Source organism: Aythya marila, assembly GCF_965140915.1.
Source record: "Aythya marila genome assembly, chromosome: 1".
NCBI lineage: Eukaryota > Metazoa > Chordata > Aves > Anseriformes > Anatidae > Aythya > Aythya marila.
The window spans coordinates 129,047,932-129,070,109 of NC_139042.1; the positions used below are offsets into that span (position 1 = coordinate 129,047,932).

General features: G+C 37.1%; 1 protein-coding gene across 5 annotated transcripts; it reads right to left on the minus strand.

Moving 5' to 3' along the window:
• Window positions 1-2,205: 2,205 nt before the first annotated feature.
• Window positions 2,206-21,554, minus strand: SLCO1A2 (solute carrier organic anion transporter family member 1A2). Of its 5 annotated transcripts, none has more exons than XM_082775752.1 (15): window positions 21,414-21,553; window positions 20,527-20,633; window positions 19,235-19,376; window positions 17,274-17,406; window positions 15,364-15,470; window positions 12,692-12,838; window positions 12,308-12,406; window positions 11,599-11,832; window positions 9,363-9,527; window positions 7,434-7,629; window positions 5,931-6,096; window positions 5,145-5,329; window positions 4,533-4,597; window positions 3,842-3,959; window positions 2,206-2,968 (listed from the first exon to the last, which is right to left on the minus strand). In XM_082775752.1, exons 2-15 carry the CDS (start codon window positions 20,584-20,586, stop codon window positions 2,821-2,823), a joined length of 1,965 nt encoding a protein of 654 aa, XP_082631878.1. In that variant the 5' UTR covers window positions 20,587-20,633; window positions 21,414-21,553; the 3' UTR covers window positions 2,206-2,820. The 5 variants fall into 5 exon arrangements, with proteins under 5 accessions (XP_082631878.1, XP_082631879.1, XP_082631880.1 ...); XM_082775753.1 differs by lacking the exon at window positions 21,414-21,553 and adding an exon at window positions 21,265-21,315; XM_082775754.1 differs by lacking the exon at window positions 19,235-19,376 and having other exon boundaries at window positions 17,274-17,419; window positions 21,414-21,554.
• Window positions 21,555-22,178: the final 624 nt, after the last annotated feature.

Genomic DNA, 22,178 nt, shown 5'->3' on the forward strand with positions numbered 1-22,178 from the left:
AGCATTGGCATTTTTCAGTGGATTGCTGAAATGGATAGTTGCCAGTGGATACTGGCAACTTTGTGATTTCTTCTTTGAAATTGACAGCTGAGCACCCGATCGTGATTAAATAAATAAATAAATAAATAAATAAAATCAAACCAGGATCAGCCCAAACTTTCAAGCACAGGGAATGTCATCTGAATACCTACTGCAGCCTCCACAGCAAGTAGCCTCTGCTCAAAGGAGTGTCAAAACAATGGCAGCTTGGGGCTCAGTCTTCAAATATCCAACATTACCTACCTAAACAATAAACATCATTGAGGCCATTCATTTTTAAGTCAAGCACATGCTAAAATGCTTTCCTTAATTGAGGTCACCATGCTCAGAACTTGGAATGTTCAAGTCTAAGGTTTGGCTCTACATTAAATGAATAGGTCCAAGAGTATTTTTTTAACCTCCCGACCCAATCCCAGGAATGCTTGTTTTACCAGACACAGCATATCATAAAGGTTTTATGATGATTACTTTGGAATGACATGTACTCTCCATTTGCTGGTGTTGCTCTGCAGTTGTAATGTTCCCACCCTTGACGTATGCTAAGAAACCTATCTACCATCATCATCCTGCCAGCTCTCCAATCACCACCTTCTAAATTGGTAAACAGATTGAGTAGCAGGCTAATAATTTCAAAGTATCTGATGAAGGTGGCCTGTAAAGCTGCCACATTCTCAAGCAGATGAACTGGAACAATTAAAAAGAAAATGAATGCATGTAGTAAATGGCTAAATTTAAAACTTGGAGACTTTCCTATCTGCTTCCTTCCATTTTGAAACACAGTGAGTTAACTAGGCCTGACTCTTTGGCAGTAGTCCATTTAAATGGCACAGATTTGTCTACCTAACAAGGCCCTTTTGTTTGCTACAGCCGTGAAACCTCAGTGCATTGTATCTTTTCAGTTTCCCAGGTTACCTTGGCACCAAACTGTGCCAATGCCTGCAAAAGAATTTTACCTCTAGCTTTGGGGGAATTTAAAACCCCAAGGGAGAATGATGGCTTTCAGTAAGTTCCCCAGGGCAGCAGGAACAATGCTGAAAATCAGCTGTGCTTCAAATATTCAGGAAGCCTCTGGAAGACCTGGAGCATAACAGAGAATTGTATTCTCTGCTCTGCTCTGCTACAGGCTGCATCATGTTTTCCTTTTCCATTCTCTTTCTACAGGTTGTCCTATGAGGTGAGGTTGATACACTGGGTTGTCCAGTCTGGAGAAAAGAGGCCAAGAGGTGACCTCTATGAAACTTCCTGTGGAGGGGAAGCTCAGAAGTAGGTGCTGTCCTCTTCTCTCCAGCAACTGATGATAGAATGCAAGGAAACAGCACAAACATGTACAATTAATTTTAAGAACCTACTGTATTTGAAGAAATTTTAAATTCTGTAGCTAAACTTGTGGTCTACAGAAAGAAATTGATCTTCTGTCCTTGATTCTATGGAGAACATGAAGAAATTACAAGCACATACACACATGACATTATTAAGATACCCTGAAGTAAAACAGAATATAACCTAACATAATTACTTTGGGGAAATATAACATAATACTTTAGGGGGGAGAAAGAGAGGGACGGAGTTCCAACAGTTTTATTAAAAGGACTTGAGAAGTTCTTGCTTGGCCACTTGCAGACAGACCTAAGCTCCTCTGCACTGGAACCAAACATCCAGCTAAATATGTATGCACTGTATTCAACCAAATAAACACATAGTGTGATATATACCCTGTCAGCAGGGTTTTCTGTATGTTTTTCTCTAGAGATATTTAGTATCTTTTCTTGAGATATTTAAGACATTTCAGTGCAATGGCTCACTGATGCTGAACACCAAATGGGTACTATATTCATTATAGTATCACATCTGACAGAAATAAAAGTTGGACAAAGATCAGGATAGCTAATGCTTTCATTATCATTCAAAGAATAATTTCAGTAGGCATGAGAAGGTATAGGATTTGGCACACAGAAGTGTGATGGCAAAACACTTGCAAGTATCATTTATCACTCTCAGTGTATAAGTTCCCTTCTAATGTGAAAGCAACTGAAGTGACAAGTCCTGAAAACCTTTCTTTGTCCATGGTGTATGCAAACCTTAAAACATCACCATAACACAGCATTTAGAAAATATATATATATTTATTTTTTATTTGTTATTTGATTTGTTGTTATTATTGCAGCATTCAGGTCAAGCCATAAGCCAGAATATATATATTTTTATTTTTTATTTGTTGTTATTACTGTAGCATTCAGGTCAAGCCATAAGCCAGGTTCCCAATATACTGACCACCTACACTGTGTAGAATAACAGTCCTTGCCTGAAAAGACTAACAGCATAATTAAATAAATTCATGGAAAAAAACAGGTCCACAAAAGCTACAAGTCTTGTCCACGGTCAATAAGAGAAGCTGTAGCAGAAGCTGTTGGAGAATTCCAGAAACAAATCTCATATCACTGGTGTCAGTTGCAAAACTCACAGTACCTTCAGTAAAACGGGTATTGAAAATATGTTTCTGCTTTATAGCCCTTTGCTCAGATGACTTAAACCTGGCATTTCATAAATTTTCATATTTCTGGTCCTTGTACTTTTGCACCAAACACATTTTTCCTGTAACTTTTGTTTATGAACTGATATTCTAGTGAGAATATAATTAGGATATAACCGTGTGCAATTCTATTAATCTCTGTCCAAAATTTCACTGATTAAAGTAAGAAATCTTTCACAAGGATACATGCAAAATTTACACTGCATTTTTTCCCCCACAATATATCCTGCTTCAAAATGCTATATCAATGCTTATTGTCCTTTATTCTGCAATTCTATTGGTGTATTTAATAAGGTTTTGCTTTCAGATTTAAGTTTCTTCTTTAAAATAAAGAGAATTAGTGCACATGGGAAATAGGACACTCCACGTAATATTGCTGGCAGGCCAAGGTAGAGCCACCTGAAATAGAAGATTAGCTTTATTAAATATATGCATTCATGTGAAAATAGCAAAATTAATCAGCATACATTCTTTTGTGATAATTGCCCAGATGCTTTAAAGCTGGTGCTCTGATCCTCTTGGATCTCACAGAAGATGAAAAAGTATATCACAGGCAGTGAACTATTTACATCACTCAACTTCAGGAAAATAATTTAACAAGCAAAGTTAGCTGCCTGGTTCCCTTATGGATTGCTGTCTAGGAGAAAGATAGACAGCCCTGAAAAGTGCAGCTTGGACCACCTGAGTAAAACTTCAGGATATTCATATGTTAGCATTCTTCCATAACCAATAACACAGCATTGCAAGGAGTCACTCTGAGGCTGTTAGTTCAACAAGATTTTTCTTCAAAATTCCTACAGTGCTTCCTGAAGGACTAAAAAAGGGCATGAAACATAGTATTTTGGACCAAATTCCTACTTGGGTAACTATATCCTACCTAAATTTCTCCTATAATTTAATTCAAATACTATTTCAACACTTATATTTTTAAATATACAGTATAGACAGCCATTAAACAGCTGTTATTTTTCCCACAAGGGCTTTTAATGTATTTATTTTATCAGAATTTAGTGCTTTTAGGTCTGTTCTCATGAAAGATTGTAAGTGAATGTAATTATGGTGCCAGAACATTTCTGGTCAAAGGATGTTACGGCATCTGTGGTAAAGGTCACACATGGCAAATAAAGCCAATGCCAAAAAAAAAGTGTTGTGTCAAATTTCTAACACAGGAACAGTTTGCCTACTAGAAAAAGATGAAGAGCATACAATGGTATCTATAAGCATTTAATAATAAACCAAGGAGGAGAAATTAATATAAAGTAGAAAATATACCTGTATGTGACAATGTCATACATCCTACATGCTCCTTCTCCACCACAAGTCATAGTACCCCACTTCAAGCATGTGGTATCTATCAAAGCTCCAAAATAAATGGGAGATGGAATTCCAGCTAAAAGAGATTTTAATAAAATGTTTTTGTGAATAACATATTTTTTTCCGATTAGCAGATACACTACAGAACCTATATTGTTTCTCACCTACTCTTCTGCCCTGTCCTCTTTCAGCATGAACCATGTTTTTTCTATATTCGTGGTGTTCCCTCTTCTTCCTTATCTACCTACCTTGAACAAAAGATTTTATTTCCTGTTGCACGTTTACAATATATACATGTTACAATATGGACTGTGATTCCTAGCAAAACTCAACATTTTCTCCTATGAGTGGCAGTAACTGTTGTTTTCAGTAAATAGAACTAGAGCAAAGATCTATAAGATGACTTTCAGATGAGTGCCAGATATAGTCAGCCTATTCCCCAAAATAAATAAATGACAAATGAAAGCTGTTCTCATTTGCAATGTTGCCTAGATCCACAATGAATAAATAAATAAATATTTTTTCCTGTTCACCGGCATTCCACAAAAGTAGAATTCTTTGCCATGCTCTTATGGGCCCTGGTGTGATCCATACCTAACTCTACATCAGATCTAACTATTCTTCTAAAGCATATTAGAACTTTTCTTACCAAATACTCTCGAAGCTAGTTCATGAATACCCACTCCAAATGACTTTTCTTCAGGTTTTAGAGACCTATATGGTACATTGAACACTGATTAACAGAGGTGACATTAATAAAAAAATATTTACCTTCTCTTTTTTCAACCAAAACCTTCATCACATGAGGCCCAAACAACTCTAATTCGTTATCCTCATTAGATGACATTTACTGAAATTCCTTAACTGGGTCTGTTAAATGACAAAAAGAAGAACTATTGTCCCAGTATCATCTACTTGGGCTGAAGCTAGCACAAAGTGTAAGAAGGTAGTTCTGGCTTAATCAGCACCATGATGATGTGGTCAATAAAGAAATGGATATTACACGGTCCTCAGTATCTCAGTGTGTTTTCTCAGTGGTCCTACATTAATTCAGGATACAGCTGATAGTCAGAAGCAACATCAGTTTATAAAACTGATTTAGCATGACACTAAACCTTAACACAGCACACAAATGATGTAAGAGCTTTCTTTTCTTCCCCCCTCTATACACAAACTTACATATTTTTTTAATTCCTGTAAGTATCTGACCTAAGAATAAAAAATCCAGCAGGTTTCCTAACATAAGGAAATTTTACTGTACCTTATTAAGACCATGTACCCAGGCATGGCTGCTAAGGAAAAAATGAAGCTGCAGACTAATTGCAGTATTAAAAAGTAATGAAGCATCTTGTCACAGCTTTCTCCTCTGTCACATTGGCCCAGAATTGCAGAGGCATTTTGATATGAAAACTCTGAGGCTGCTACACAGGTACAATTTTCAAATGCCTGCCAAAGAAAGCATTTTAATCACACAGACTTGTCAAAACTCACACACTGAGCATGAAATTCACACATTTAACACCTAGCTCCCTCTCTTTAGCACCTGAGTGCTACATACATTCAGCACTGCTCTGTGGGGTACCAACCAGCCTGCCAGGACCAGGTCCACCCATCATCTGGTGTGGTATGTAAAGTTAGAAACTGGGAGGGAGCTATGTTCTATAATACCTAGCTATTTGTTTAAATCTATAGGAGAAAAGAGATGATTAAATCCATGCTGTAGAATTTGAGTGAAATGCTTTTGTGCACTCAAGTTTCTGACTTGCAGTATCTTGAAAATAACTTCTCACATTATTTTGAGTATTTGAGATTGTTTCAATTATAAGAAGAAAATGAGGCTTCTTCATTACATTCTTTAATTTAAACTTGACCTAATTTTCATATTCAGTTTGGAATTTCTTATGCCACTCAATGGCTTTTTCCAACTATTTATCACTTACAAATCCAATTAAATGTATGTGTATGAATATTTATTGCCCTATATTGATATGGCTATTTCTCACTTCCTCTATTTCCTAGCTACAGCACAACAGAAAGTATGCTTTACCACACTTTTTCCAGTTCCTCTTGAGGCTTTACACCCAGCAAGACAAGGTGACACATAAGTGATTCCATTCTTTCCACAAACTGGGTCCCAGCTTTTAAGTGTGCAATCACAGTCCCTGTTGCAGCCAGCAAGTACAGTACTTTCTGCATATGAAACTTGTTCTATTCTGAAATACATTTAGAAAATGAGTAAGTATTTCAGCAATGAAATAATTCCAGTAGCCCTTGAAAAGTTTAATATTCTGTTCTAGCTCAAAAGTTGATCCAAGATATCCTGGACTCTGCCTGCAGCACCATGCCTTTCTATCTTTCCATATTATATTATATTATATTATATTATATTATATTATATTATATTATATTATATTATATTATATTATATTATATTATATTATATTATATTATATTATATTATATTATATTATATTATATTATAATTATATTGTATCGCATCTCATATTATATTGTTATATCATAACATATCAAACATTATATGATATTACATTACACTATATAATGTTATCTATTTACAGGTAGGTATGTATACCCAACAGCATTTTTCTCATCTGTGGTATGTATGTTCTTGATTATCCATAAGTGTTATATGCATGTGCATGTGCATTTTCCAGACATATGCCACCATGATTAATGGCAGGCTTCAAATCAAGAAACTGTAGATAAAATATCTTCTGATAACTTTTTGGAAATCAAATTTCAGCAAACCAGCTTAAATTAAAAAAAAAAAAAAAAAAAGGTTTTTGTCCCTCTGTAGTCAGAAATAACATTCATGGAATCATAGCATCATAGAATCATTAAGGCTGGGAAAGACCTTCCAGGTTATTTGATCCAACCATCCGCATACCACCAATGTCACCCACTAAACCTAAGCACCCTAAGCACCAGGTCCAACCCTTTCTTGAACACCCCTAGGGACGGTGATGCCACCACCTCAATAGGCAACCCATTCCAATACCTGACTGCTCTTTCTGAGAATAAATGTCTCCTAAATTCCAACCTAAACCTCCCCTGGTGCAACTTGAGGCCATTCCTTCTAGTCCTATCACTAGTTACCTGTGAGAAGAGGCTCACAGGTAACTCCCAGCTCCCCACACCTTCCTTTCAAGTAGTTGCAGAGAGCAATAAGGTCTCCCCTGAGCCTCCTCTTCTCCAGACTAAACAACCCCAGTTCCCTCATTCATATATGCCTAATTTGATCAACTTCTTATTTTTTCCTGCTGTATAATTGAGTGTATAATTATATTAGTCAAATAATTACCATGGATGTGGAATTGTATGAGTCTTGATGTGGGTATCTTTTTCAATACACTGTACTGTTTAAAACAGGAACAACAGAAGGTAGACATACTGTTTCATGCAATTAAAAAGTCTCGATAACTTAGATAATGAAACCAAAATGTACCCATTTTTATTTTGAAAGACTGTGGAGTTCCTGGCTGATTCTTGACAAGAAAAATTATTCCAGGTTGCACCTTAAAGAACATACCCTTCATAAGAAACTGTTAGGCCAGCAACTGGTGAAGTGTCACAGACAGTCCAATAGGCAGCGAAGTAGAGAAGGTATTCCAGTAAAGATACCCAAAATGCTATGTGCGCAGCCTGATAGATATTTATCTTGAATTTCTTCATGAATAAGCCTCCAAAGAAATACCCAACACATATAACTGGTAAGTTGTAAACACCTATTTAAACAAGTTAAATGTCCATGTTAAAGTAAAGAAGATGACCATCAATGCTACTCATAAATGAAGACTGTGTTTGGCAAAGATTCATGCAGTGCCCATGATTGAATAATAAAACAACCAGCAATGGTGCTCTACTAGTTCACTTGAACATCCAGGACATCTTCTGAGGTCAACAGCAGCTGTGAACTGCTTGGAGAACTGGAGGGTTGGACTGAAATGATTCAATGGAAAATTGCAGTCTACAGTTGCAATCTAGTTCCAGCACACACATGACACACACACATGCACAAACCAGGATTTCAGTAGACTGCCTAGCTAAGAGACAAACACAAGAGGAAGACATGCACACCTAGAGCCATGCTAGGCATCATGGAAAGAAAGAACAGACATCAAGTTTTGGTGTGAGATTACTGAATGTACTTTCACTCTTCTTTGCAGTTTGATACTTTATAAAGCAAAGGGTGACTGAAAGACATTCAGGAACTACTTTTACAGAATGTTGGTTCTGTCACTATCCTTGACTGTTGGTGGACACGGACAGTGTGAGGGAAGGGGAAGACTATTGAATGTGACAGGATCCTCCAAAAGCACCGTATATTTCAATACAGAAAGCAGCCTGTCTGGGGAAAAAAAACAAGCCAAACCAAACCAAACCAAACCAAAAACACAAGCAAGCAAACAAACACACAACAACAACAGGAATGGCAACAAAAAACAACAACAAAAAAAAAAAAACACAATAACAACAACAACAAACTGTGCAATGTCAGTGCAACAAAGCAAGGATGTATGATAGTTGCATGCCTTTGGATGCACAGCTTCAAAATAATAGTAACAGGATAATAGTAATATTCATAAGGTCTGGGACATTCTGTGTGGCAGGGTTTAAATAAATTTTGTGGCTACTGTGAAAGACTACCACTGAGTTAAGTAACAGGGGTATGGCTAGATGTATTTTAAGATGATTCTTCTATAATGATTAGATAAATACTAATCTAATTAAGCCACTTGCAGTTAAACAAGAGAACACTGAGAATTTAAGAACTGAAAAAGTGGAGCTATAGGAAGGCTTCTACAGTTCTGGGATATTTGCTTTGTACTCCAACTACTTGTCATTAATATTTGCAAATGTACATTTGTACATGTGCAACACCTTCTTCTCACTCATCAGAAAAGACAAGCTGATAAAGAGACATCAAAAGACAGATATTTGGTCAGTGCTTTTTTTCCATGAAGTTCTGTATATGAAAGAGGATTTTATCGTTTCAGAAAGCACAAGATCAATATCAGAAGAGTGGAGATAATAGAAAGTTTTGAAGATTGCTGGCAATTTTATCTTTTCATCCATTCAACCCATCTGTGTCTTAAGAGTGCTAGCAGTGTTATTTACATGCACATAAAATCTACTCTCTACTTCACATTTTAAAATAAAGATATTATAAATATTGATCACACACACACTCTTGGTGTAAATTAACATAATCTCTTTGAGATGAGCGGTGCAAGTTTGACATCAGCTGAACTTTCTGGGCCAGTTCAAAGGTGGGAAGGGGATTATTCAATTCTGCACAGAAAATTAGAAAGTCCTTAACAGAAAATGCAGGATTATTTATAATTGTTTCACAGTGTAGAATCTGTAGAAGCATTTTACCTTAACATGTGTATGTGCGCATGTACACATGAACATATATAAATATAAATACAGGTAGAACAGAATGAAGCAAATGTACCGATTAAAAAGATGGCATCTGATGCAGATTTTCCAAATTGCTGTTCCAAATATTTAGGCATGAAGGATATCATGCCATTGAAGGCGCTGAACTGTAGCACAGTTATACATATAAATAACATATAAACAGGGTTGCGAAACAAAGCCTTGAGGAATGGGATGAAATCTGGAATGAAATAATGTAATGAGTTAGTGTAATGCTTTATTAAATGAATCATCCATAGCTCAGCGTCCCTGAAGGGGAAAGAAGGGAACAAGTGTGGTCCTCAACTGGATCAGGCTAATTCTTGTGCTTTGCCAGACACCACAAGTCAAAGATTACTTCCTTAGTCCAAGCTACACCAATATGTTCCTTCTACACAGAGATAACCTCACTCATCTTACACACACACACACCTTCACACCCATGAGGCTGCTGCTTATAAAAATCACAGTAATAATTTGATAGTAAAAGTTTCAGGAAACATTTTAGCTGTTCAGTGACTGAACTTTGCACTTAAAAATTTGCAGCAGCAGCTACTTCCCCACCATTCCTACTCCTTTCTACCTCACCCTATGCCACAAAGTATTGATCAAAATCCCTTTCCTGCACCTGCCAGGCAGAGAGAGTACAAAGGGGAAGATGTGCAAACACACCAGACACCTGTGACTACAAGCCACAGAGATGGGATCCCTGATTTTGGTTATTACTACTATTAGCAATGGGAAGGAAATGCCCAAAGAGGGAATTGATTGCAGTTATTCTCACTATACACTCAAGTCTGCACCTTCCAGTCTTCAGCCAAGTAAAATTCTGAGAAGCTAATTTACACAGGTCTTATCTCTGAGTAATGCCTATTTAGTTAGGATCTGAACCATTAGAAAAAGAGCCAACAACAATTACAATTTCTCTTTGTCTATCGTTCTCTATTCATTAATGTGATGAGCTACTGTCAAGAAACTGCAGAAAAACATAAACTTCTGTAAAACAATGACCATACTTCATTGAAAGCAGGCACCATTTAGTGCTAATATGTATTTTTCAGAGACAGGGAAGCATATCAGTAGAAGAGGATCTGTATGCAAGACTTTCAAATAATGGGTCAAATATCTGAGACTCTATGAATAGGCTGTCTTATTTATATATGCCATGCAGTGCACAATCAGAGCTTTCTGAATAAGAGATTAATTTTGATCTATAAATGCCTTTTTTCAGCTTGAAATGACAAGACTTCTTAATTCAGGATATTCAGGGAGAGCAGACATTCATTTCAATGCAGGTAAGGAAATGATGGTTAAAAGAGGCTCTGAAAGGACTCATGAGTACTAGGGATCCACAGTCTGAGCTAGGACCCTTTCCTCACCAAAGCAGTATTTTATTCGTGGATTCATTTGAGGCTACATGGCAGCAGAGAAATAAGCTGTGCTTATCAAATGAAGCTGCAGTATTAGCCAACATCTAAGTACTCACTTTGTGTATGATGAATTTTCATGACAGCTTTAAACACCATGGAGAGGTAGATAGTACTCAGCACCTACTTTCTGAAAATGAAGATCTTGTCAAGGGGCCCTGGACTGGGCATACATAACCATGAGAGTACTCTGAAGAAAGTAACCTTTGACACTTTTTACATAATTTATATAATTTATGTTTCGACTAGAGCATACACACACACACACACAAAGTAAGATAAAAAAATAGCTTCCTCCAGATATAGCTTCCCAGGTATATAGATCTGAAAAAAAGCCAACATAGATATGAATGTTGCAAATAGCAACATGAATAAATGTAAGTCAAACAGATCCTTGTTCAATAGTCATTAAATGTTTATGAGTTACTTAAGCATCTGACTATCCCCTTTGGGTCTTTAAGTTGGACTCAAGAAGTGCACAAGATGTGCTGTTTTTCTGCTTTTCTGCACAGTGAATGTGAGGTATTAAGCAACCCGTCCAAAGGTCACTGAAATAAAGTATTCTTAACCAGATTTCAGTGCATTAATCTTCTGTAAGGAAGAAAAGTTTCAGATCTACACACACCTGAAATGCAGGGGGGAGAAATGGATGAATTCAGATCCTGAATCTATAAAATTAGCTTTCTGCCTGTGTGAAAAGCCATTCTAAATCCTTGCCCAAATTCTTTGTACTACAGAGAGCAGAAAACTAGAGTATGCATTTCATGCCTTGGACCCACTTGTATTACAAAAAAAATGCACCTTAAGGACAAAACTAAGAAGTAAACAAAATATGATATAACTTGCCTTTAGCAATTTCATACATGGTTTCTTTGGCTTCCTTTTTTTCATTTTCTTGCAATAGTACTATCCTCTTTTTACACGTCTCCTCAGGTTCATTGGTTTCTCCTTCCTTCACAAGTGACTTGGGCAAAAACCAAAAAGGTACTCCTGCAAGAAGATTCAGCGCTGCACAAATCAAAATTCCCAGCCACCATGCTCCAACCCAGCGGGTATCAGTAGCTGTTATAGCTACATCCCCTAAAATAACAAACAAACAAATGGGATATCATATTAGTTCAGAAACATTTTTTGCTGTCATTGTGTGTTTTCCTAGTCATCTCTGACATGCGATTTATTAAAAGGATTTTAAAGATTCTTAAAATGAATCTGATAAAAGAGAACAAATATTCTCCAGGCTTCTTTTCTAATACTGCTATTTTTTTCTGGCAAATTTTAGTGTTCTGAGTTAAATTAAGTCTAATCCTTTCCTATGTTAAGCCAGAGATAGAATCATTCATCAAATAATTTATATGCAGATTCATTTATGCATGTGTGAACTCAGGCCTTTTATTGGGTTAAATATTATATACAGATTTTCCATTCTAAAAGAAAAAAAAAAAAAAAAAGCAAATAAAAATGAATATTCTTAGTAGCAAAGAAACACATTTTAGTGCTGGTTAATACACAATTATGTCTAACAATTTACATTAAAAAAAAATTATATACCCTGTACCTGGATCTACTGATCCCACATCAACAAACAGTTTTGCACAGAATGATGCCAACAAGAAACCAACAAAGGGGCCAATTATTGTTGCTGTATGTAGACAACCTAGAATATGAAAAGGAGAAAATACACAAAATCAGAACCCAGACATAATTATTTTCTTGAAATTGTTAAAGAAGATCAGGATAGCTTTACTGAACAGGCATTTATGGCTAAAAATGGCCTCATTTCAACAAATTCACCTCAACAAATATTTAAATTACAAGTTCTACACTATCATTATTTCAATAAGGCAGTAGCTCCTTTCTTCTCTCTTCTTCACTTTTGTTAATTTCCATGTTAGTTTTTAATTTTCATGTTGGTTTGGTTAGCATGATAGGATAGACTTACCCTGGTAGAAAGGTGAATTCTCTGTTTTGGCAAAATCTTCCAAATATGAAATGCCTAAAGGCATGATGGGAGTTTCACCCATTCCTCGTACTATGTTTCCAACCATCACAAATATCCACAGCAAGGACCCAGACTCCTTTACACACTCTGCAAATCGAGTAAGAAGCTAGAATTAATGTTTTAATTCTAACTACTAATGATGTTCTAGAGATGAAGACTAACAGCTGTAATATAACTTATAACTAAGCTGTTAATTGACTAACAGCTTAAACTTTTATGGGTATATCTGTTCTACAAAATATGGAAATAAATTGTTGCAAAGGCTCCATAACTGAAAGAAGCTGTTGCACTTGCTGGAGCAGAATTTAAATCCCTTTCCTCTCCATTCTACACCTTGTCCTATCACCTGAGAGCCTAATCACTGCATAAGCTATGTCCTTTCCTGTGCTCATTTCCCTCACCAAAACTGCTGTTGTCAGGGGAGATAAAACAGCCAAACAATCAAAATGAAGATCCACAGCCATGTATCTGACCAGCCTGCTGAATCTGTCTAGGGATCTAGCTCTCATTCTTCATGTTTGTCCTCCTTCATAACTTAGTAGTGTGTTGCACCACAGTCATTTTTGTCCCTCATCAGGAGCTAAGAGATCTTGGTTGTTTTCTTTCTCTCCCTGAACTTGGGTTTCTTCATCCCATACAGTTTTCTTAAGATTCCACTGTCTTCCATGTTCCACTTTGTCACACTGATACTTGTCAGTGCCAATTTGCTAATAAAGAAAAACAGATTTTATTAACAGTAACTGATGACTTTCTAAATGAAAGCATCTCTGATTAGAGACCAAGTCTGTACCGATATCAGATTGCTGTCAGCAAACATGAGTGAAGCAATCCACATGCAAGTGTGGTCAAATTCAAAGCAGTTTTTGCATTGTAAAGGAGATGGGCTTGTATATATGAACATCACAGTTTTGCTTGTCCACAGAGTAACAGGGAAACTATTAAGTCAACCAAGCATAGCCATAGACATGAGAACGTATGAGTTCTAGGTTCTACATAAGCAGTAAATGATTGTATAATTTAGAAAAAATGCTTTACCTATCTATACTTTTTGTGTATTTATAAAATGAAGAAAACTTTATATTTTATATATTTTATATTTTCAAATTTTCAAATGAAAAATTAATACCAAGTGCTATTAGGCATACCCTTTTCTTAACTTTTCCTTGCGAAGACAGAAGAATTTATGCCTAAAGTAACATGCAGTCTTGGAACGCTATTAGGCCACATCCAAGAGGAGACAGAAAGCAACAGTACAGTATCACTATGCTTTGATGTCACTGGGTACATACAATATTACAGCAGTGTGATTCTGCTTCAGCACACAATGGAACACAAAATATAACAGTGAACTCTGAGATTCATTTCACCTAACTTTTGCCATCTACCAACCACTTAAGCCTCCAAGAGTCAGTAGGTTCATTCAGGAGGTAATCTGACCCAATTTATAATAGAGATCATGAATGTCCTTACAGCAAGGGACACTGTCTGCAAGGACTCTGTACTCTCCTTTGATGAATTATCAAGGGAGTCTAGAAAGACAGTTCAGACTAAAGGCTTCCTTTTGAGGAAGATTAATCCCATCCCCAATGTAAGGATTTTGCACATGATTATTTAATTGTTGTCTCTGACTCTTCTGACTTCAGAGTAGTTACTTTTATAATATATTATATTATTTCATATACTACTGCTAGTGCACAGGCATGTTTCAGTATCCCAGATAAGTTTCAGTATAGTTTATGATATATTCTCTTTTCTTTAAAGAGCCATGGGAGCTACTTTTTTTTTTTTTTCTTTGTCTCTGTTTCTCATTCTTTTATTTCTCATGTGGTGCATCAAAATATATACATATGGAAAGAGAGAAAGAATCATAGAATCATAGCATATCCTGAGTTGGAAGGACCCACAAGGATCATCGAGTCTAACTCCTGGGTCCACACAGGACCACACAAAAATCAGACCCTATGTCTAAGAGTGTTGTCCAAACACTTCCTGAACTCTTGCAGGCTTGGTGCTGTGACCACTGCCCTGGGGAGCCTGTCCCAGTCCCTGACCATACTCTCAGTGAAGAACCTTTTCCTAACATCCAGGGTGAACCTCCCTGATGCAGCTTCATGCCATTCCCTCAGGTCCTATCTCTTATCACCAGAGAGAAGAGATCAGCACCTTCCCCCTCCTCCTCATGAGGAAGCTGTAAGTTATGATGAGGTCTCCCCTCAGTCTCCTCTTCTCTAGGCTGAACAAACCAAGTGGCGTTAGCTGCTCCTCACGCCTTTCCCCCTAGTCCCTTCACCATCTTTGTAACCCTCCTTTGGAGATCTTTTAATAGTTTTACGTCCTTTTTATACTGTGGTGCCCAAAACTGCACACAGTACTTGAGGTGATGACGCACCGGCACAGAATAGAGTTGAGCAATCACTTCCCTTGACTGGCCGGTAATGCTGTGCTTGATGCAACCCAGGATATGTAAATTTCCTGACCTCTAGTTTTTATGCCTGTAAATGTACCAATCAAAAGTATAACCCTATATAAAAAAATGCTAATAAAAAAATCTATTTACTTAAACACTATAAAAACTGAGGAAAAATTAATAGTAGACATGGGAAGAATCATACCTGTTGATGGTTCCTCTGTAGGTAAAGAGAATGAGCTTTGATTAACAAAGCACAGAGGCATGACTGAAGAATTCTCCAGTGGTGAAATGCTGCTTTCAATATAATACCTGTTTGAATCAAAGTAAAAAATGTACAGATTAAGAGCAAATATATCAGAACAACCTTATAAATCTGTTCTTCAGTAAAGAAGCTACCTCAAAGAATGTGTGCAGCTATAGCAAGAAGGAAATTCACTTCAAAAGTTAGCTCAGCATTTGTAACAAACCAAAGTAGGAACAAAAGAGTTGTAGCAAGGGACTGACACAGTGTTGGGATAGGTATGTAGTATCTACCATAATTGTGTAACAGATGCTTCAGGAAATGATGAAATACCCCAGTGAAGCCCCTCATATCATTTTGTCTCATATTCTTCTTACATTCTAATCCTATTTACACCCTAAGCAGAGGGTACCACCAAGACTGTCAGAGCCAGAGCCATACCACATTGGACATAGCAATATTAGAGGATTTTTTCATCAAACTAACTAACTAAATAAATAATCCTCACTGATTAGAATACAGACAAGCCTAAATTATTATTTTGTTAAACCAAGCAAAAATAGTGAAAAAGTGGTTAAAGAGTCACTATGGTTTGTAAAGGCCTTGCCAATACAGCAATCAGATATGATCATCCAAGCTCCAGACCAAAGAGACTGAAAAATCCATCTTAAAAATCATCTTGTATTGCCCCTACAGTGGATAAGACGTAGTAGCATAATGTGACAGTATCACAGACCACTGTTTCTTAAGAAAGGCTATGCAAGAGGTAGCACAAGAAGAAAGGCAAGGCACAGCAAGGCAAGACAAGGCAAGGTGCCCTGCACAGGAGTGATTGTCCTTGGGAATGATTACTGAGTTTTGAAGTCATGTCATAAGCAAACAAAACAAGCTGCTGTACAACTGTCTTACCATACTCATGTTCAGCAATGTCTTTTTCATTAAGCAATCCTATTCCAGTGGGAGGCAATGGAATTAAGGCATATAAGGATCACAGAAGCTGCTGTGAGCTAACCAAATGTGGTAGCTAATAGGTAGCTAAGCTCCACCATGCTACTCTCTCACTCCTCCTCCTCAAAAGCACAGGGAGAGAAAATATGATGATAAAATAACTCATGGGTTGAGATTAGGACCAGTAGATAAATCACCAATTACATCTTAAGCAAAACAGACTCAGCATAGGAAGATTAATATAATTTATTGCCTATCACTAGCAGACTAAAGCAGTGAGAACTAAAAGCAAAGTAAAACACCTTCCTCCCCATCCATCCTTTTTCACTTCCTCCCCTGACTAGCACAGGTGAACATGGAGTGGAGGCTGCAGTCAGTCCCTGACACTTTGTCTCCACCACTCCTTCATGGTCCGTCTCTGCCCCTGCTCCCCATGGGGTCCCTCCCATGGGATGCTGTCCTTCCTGAACTGAGCCTGCGGGGGCTGCCCACAGGCAGCAGCTCTTCAAGGACTGCTCCCACATGGCTCTGTACCATCCATCCCCCTGGAGCAAACTGCTCCAGCACAGGTCCCCCACGGGTGGCAGCTCCCCCAGATCCCCTGCTCCTGCGTGGGCTCCTGTCCACGGTCTGCAGCTCTGGCCCAGGGCCTGCCCCTGCGGGGGCTCTCCACGGGCTGCAGCGTGGAGATCTGCTCCATGTGGGACCCGTGGGCTGCAGGGGGACCGCCTGCTCCACCAGGGGCCTCTCCACAGGCCACAGGGAACTTCTGCTCCATGCCTGGAGCACCTCCTGCTGCACTGACCTTGGGGGCTTCAGGGCTGGTTCTCTACATTTTCTCAATCTTCTCTCCCAGTTGCTGTTGTGCAGTCTCTCTACGACCAGAACCTTGCCACATAGACCCAATACACCAAAACACTCACCTTCCAATTAGGAAATGAGGAAGTGATATCAGAAGACATCCAAATGACAGCACTGTGCAGCCCAAAGCAATTATTTTGGGTCTGTGAAGCCTTCCTCCAAAGTAACTCACAAAGGCTATCAGCAGCAAGTTACCTGCAAAAAGAACCTGAATCATATTTACAAACCAAGGCAACATTTTACATTTTAAAATCCAATGCAATTTTTTTTTGTATTTTGTTAGCTCAACATCTGCTACTTCTCTTCTCTTGTAAAAACTGTAACTGGCTAAGCAATGCAGTAATTCCTCTCTAATTGTGGTTTTCTTCTGGAAGAGTTACACCACATGGGAAATACATAAGAATAGAAGGCAGTATGAAAAAGAAATTTTGGTGGAAGAGGAAATTTTTGACTGCACCTATGTAGAGAAGAAATTTCTCACTACTTTACATAAAGACAAGACCCAGAGCTACAGAATCGTAGTTGCTTTGGGAAGTTATTCTCCTAGGACACTCTATTTCGCAATGTGTGGAAAATATTGATAAACATGAGATGAATACCAAGAAAAGAGTTGAATTTATTAAATTTATTAAATTAATATTAATTTCAGTAATAGTTAAAGAGGAATAAAAACAATAGATTTCGTACCTAGTCCTATTTAAAAATACAAATGAGCTAAAAAACTCCTCCACTTTCACTTCAGAATCAGTTGATTTGCTATACTCTTCATTACTGTTATGCAGCTAAGAGAAGACTCAAGCCTCATGTTAGGAATCAGGTCCCATAACAGTAACAATTTACTAATTGTACAACTACTCATTTTGTGATCTTTTTAATCAAAAGAACAAAACCATGTCTGTGACTGGTGAGCATAATGCTCTGAAAGAAGATAGAATCTTTTTTTGTGTGTGTGTGTGTATAATTGCTAGAGACTTCATTGAACCAGTTACTTAAATGACACAAGCACATATACTCATACAGTTCCCATAATTAACCTATCTCTGGCACATGCATAGATTTTTAAGCATTTAAAATATTAATCTCATTATTTACAGTTACTTTTACATCTTTGGAGAAAAGAATGCCAAAATTTTCTACAGAAAAGTGAGTATGAAAGGATACTTTATTTAAAATGTTACCTTTTTACATATCATATCATTAATCTTGGCCATTTAATGTTTCTTAAAGTCTCCTTCTTATCAAAAGCAATAATATATTCTGGGTATACAGTCTTTTTTGATTCTATGATTTTTTCATATCTTATAGCTGCCTCATCAGACTGCTTTGCAGGCAGCAGCATGGTGTCATGAATAGTTTCTTCTACTTATACATACAGATATAGAAGACCAGGGAAGGGGATGAAAAGAGCCTTAGCTTTCCTGCACACATCCTCTGAGGATCTCTACTTACATGGATCTGACGTTATGAAGTCTTTTGTTTGGCTTTTGTGGCAACAGCAAGACATTACCTGTCTTTTGGCTGTAAAGCTTACTGACAGGAGGGGCACTAACAATAGACCTGGAAACTTTCTTTACAGTTGTACAGGTATGAAAACTTAAAATACTCCTGAGTTTGAGTAAGGAGACAATCCATTCCAATCGACTTTGAGGCCGCTGATTAAAAAGCTGTAGAAGTGCTAATATGACCTTATATTCCAATTGAGTTTATAAAATCATTCTATTTTTTTAGTTGATTAAAAAGCTTATAATATATTTGTTTTGTTAGTTGTTCTGTTATTATTATGAAGGTGCAAAAATTAGCTGAACCAGCCTTTAATCCCAACCATCTTCAATTAAGCTGTTAGTTTCCAAGACACTAAATATATAAGTACGAGCAGAGACAGTAGAACAAAGTTGGTCATTTTGCTGTCACAAACAACAATTGGCAGATTAATACAGACAGTAGAGTCACTAATTAATAATAATAGAGCTCAGCCAACATTTTATAATTTCAAGGAATAACAAGTAATAAAATGATTGATTACCAATTTCAAAGCTTCCATTAATGATCCCCACTAAAGAAGCTGGAATATTAAATTGTTTCTCTATCTGTGTGTACATGCTGTTCATGTAAGCACCAGACATTGTTTTACCAACAAATGCAAGTGATAGTGCCAGCAGAAATACCTAGGAAGGAAAGAGAAGAATACGTGAAGAATTCAAAATTATATATTTAGGAATTTACAGCATTGTTTACCCACCAAAAGTGTGCTTCTGGGTTAAACAATTTAATAGTCTCAATACTCAGACATGTGAATAGAATTTAAATATAAATGTCCAAATCCCATCAGCTATCTTTGTGCACAGACTTATGGCTTCACTAAACTAAAAAAAAAATGAGGAAAGATTTTGTTCTTCACCTGCTCCCAGTCACCAACATTGTCTTCAGAAACCTTAAATCCCACTTCCCCGGTCAAGACAGGTACAGCACAACCTTTCCCACCCTGTGCCTGCTGCAAGGTTGCCATCTGCAGGACTGCACAACTCCTGCAGTCAGAAGGAAAAAGCCCAGTGTGCTGGGTGCAAGGATCTTCACATTCTGCTCATCTGAATGACAGAATTCTTGCAGGATTAAGACCATTGCCTTTGATAGAATTACTTGATTGAGTAGCTGCTATGCTTTCTCGGTAGAGGTCATGAGACCATTTCAAACATAAATAGAAAATGATGCGTTCTCTTTTTTACAATTACCTGGTAGTAATTGACAGTGGGGAAAAAAAGAGTATCTGCAGTAGTATTCAAGTCCTTTTAACTTAAGGATTATTCATAAACATTATTTATGAAATACATTCAATAGTATTTTAAATGCATCTACTGCAAATGCTAAAAAGCATCAGTAATGTATTTGAGCTTTGTCTTCCTATTAAAACAAGCTATTTTATAGCTTTTTATAGAACTTCTTGACTTCTAAAATAGTGTGGGATATATTAACAGCCAATTTTTACTTCCATGTCACAACTGGCTCATTTCACAGGTTTGTGAAGGAATAGGGGAATTACAGAAAGTAAAGCCTAGAGGCATTACGGAAGTTCAGAGGTGGAGATTCAAAGCAGCAGTCAAGCATACCTCCGACACGTCAGACAACATAAAGGTCAGGGACATAAAAAGCAATATTTGTTTGGTTACAAATTTTCTTGACCTCAATTGTTAAATCATTACAGATAAAGAAAGAAGCAGACTGTTCATTCTTTTAGTCTATATTTTAACTCCTACTGAATGGCTGTAAGTGCAAACAGTTGCAATTGCATTCATAAAAATTACTAAAATATTTCTGTACCTTAAGCCTGGAAATACCGCAGAATTTGTCCTCTGCACGTGGTTTCTCATCTTCTCTCATGTTGGCTTGTTGAAGTGATCCCAATATCTGAATCTGTCTAATGATCCCTTTACAGTGTTGAAAAAGACAAAAGAAAAAAGGAAAAAAAATTGTCCCATGTTTGTAAAAAAAAAAAAAATCCAAATCCTTCGAAGATACTTGATATTTGAGCATCTTCCTTAAATAATAACAAAATGGACTCTAACAAAACTGGATTCCAGCAAAACCTACAAGCCCATGTACATTTTTTTCTTTACATTTTGAGAAAATTTGACATAAAAATGTAAAGAATGTAACAGCTATTTTTTTCTCATCTGTTGAGCCGCCCCTTCTTCCACTGGCATCAGTGTAACCATAAATTTTAATAGAAATCACTTTGAAGCCTAGTTTCTTGGCATTAAAATTAGAAGTAGAAAAAAATAAAATCAAAACCACCAGACCAGCTTAAGTTCTTAACAAAACAAACCAGACTCCATTCAGCTTTCCCTCCCAACATATGCAAAAAAAAATCCTTCTTTGTCTGAATACTTCTAGTTGTCTCCATCTCAGCTGGGTGGTTAGAGATTCAGGTACTGCTAAGCCACTTGCTTTCTCACATATTTTATATATTTCCCCAAAAAATATTTAAAGAAGAAGACACATATTCTGGGGATTTAGAATACACTGACCTGTAAAAGCCCCTACACATCTTTGGCTTACCATGCAGAAGAGTTAAACAGAGAAAAAGAACATCTGTTTAAGAAGTCTAAGAACTACCATAAAGGCTTCATTAAATCCAGTTATTCAACACAGTTCCCTGCTGCCTGATGCAGTAAGCCTAAGAAAACCAGGGCAATTCAGAGCCCTACCTTACAGCCAGGATGGATACAGGTACATTTCCTCCTTTCATCACTCTTTTCAAAGTGCCATCTTGTGGCACTTGCTTTTCTCAGTGTTTTCCACTTCATGGAGCCATGGCCGAGAAGCAAACTATCCTTGACAAGCCTGCCAAAAAGACTGAATTGCCCTTTCACATTCTTCAGCCCAACACCCTCACAGTCAATCTCTTCACACAATGATTTCTACAACAATGTTAATCCTCTCAAATGCATTTCTTCATTAACTTGATTCCTGGCAAAATCATGGGCATTAACTCTTTCTTTAGCCACCCCCATATTTTCGGTCTCTAAAAGAGGAATGCGTTATCATAACATTCCTGAAAATACTAAATTTAAAATTAAATTTAAAATTAGTTGGTTAGCAGCTTGGACAAATGTCTCTGACCTATAAATAGATTGCATTTCTGCTTTGTTTAAGGACGTGTAGTCATGTTGTGTTCAACCATCAGTATTAAAATGCACTTACATAATTATATATATATAAATAAAATCCCTCCTACAATCCCTCTTTACAAGATCTTACTCTTTCCACTTCTGCTCTGAGTTTGGAATGCATTTATGGCAGGCAAAAGAGTTAGTTCACAGAAACACCACAATTTACACAGTGCATAAACAGTGAAAGAACATCATGTGGACAGTTTAGGTACAAGCTACAGTTATGAACTAGATGCATGAAGGACACGTAACTTAGGCTAAAAAAAAAAAAAAAAAAAAAAAAAAAAAAGGAGGGGGGAA

Bases quoted from the DNA above. Each gene is read 5' to 3' on its own strand.
- SLCO1A2 (XM_082775752.1), bottom strand. From the start codon at position 20,586: ATGAGAGAAGATGAGAAACCACGTGCAGAGGACAAATTCTGCGGTATT. The intron at 17,407-19,234 runs GTAATCAATCAT...TTCTTTTTGCAG, and splicing joins TAATGGAAGCTTTGAAATTG to GTAACTTGCTGCTGATAGCC. The intron at 9,528-11,598 runs GCAAGTTATATC...ATTTCATTCCAG, and splicing joins CATGTATGAAATTGCTAAAG to ATTTCATCCCATTCCTCAAG.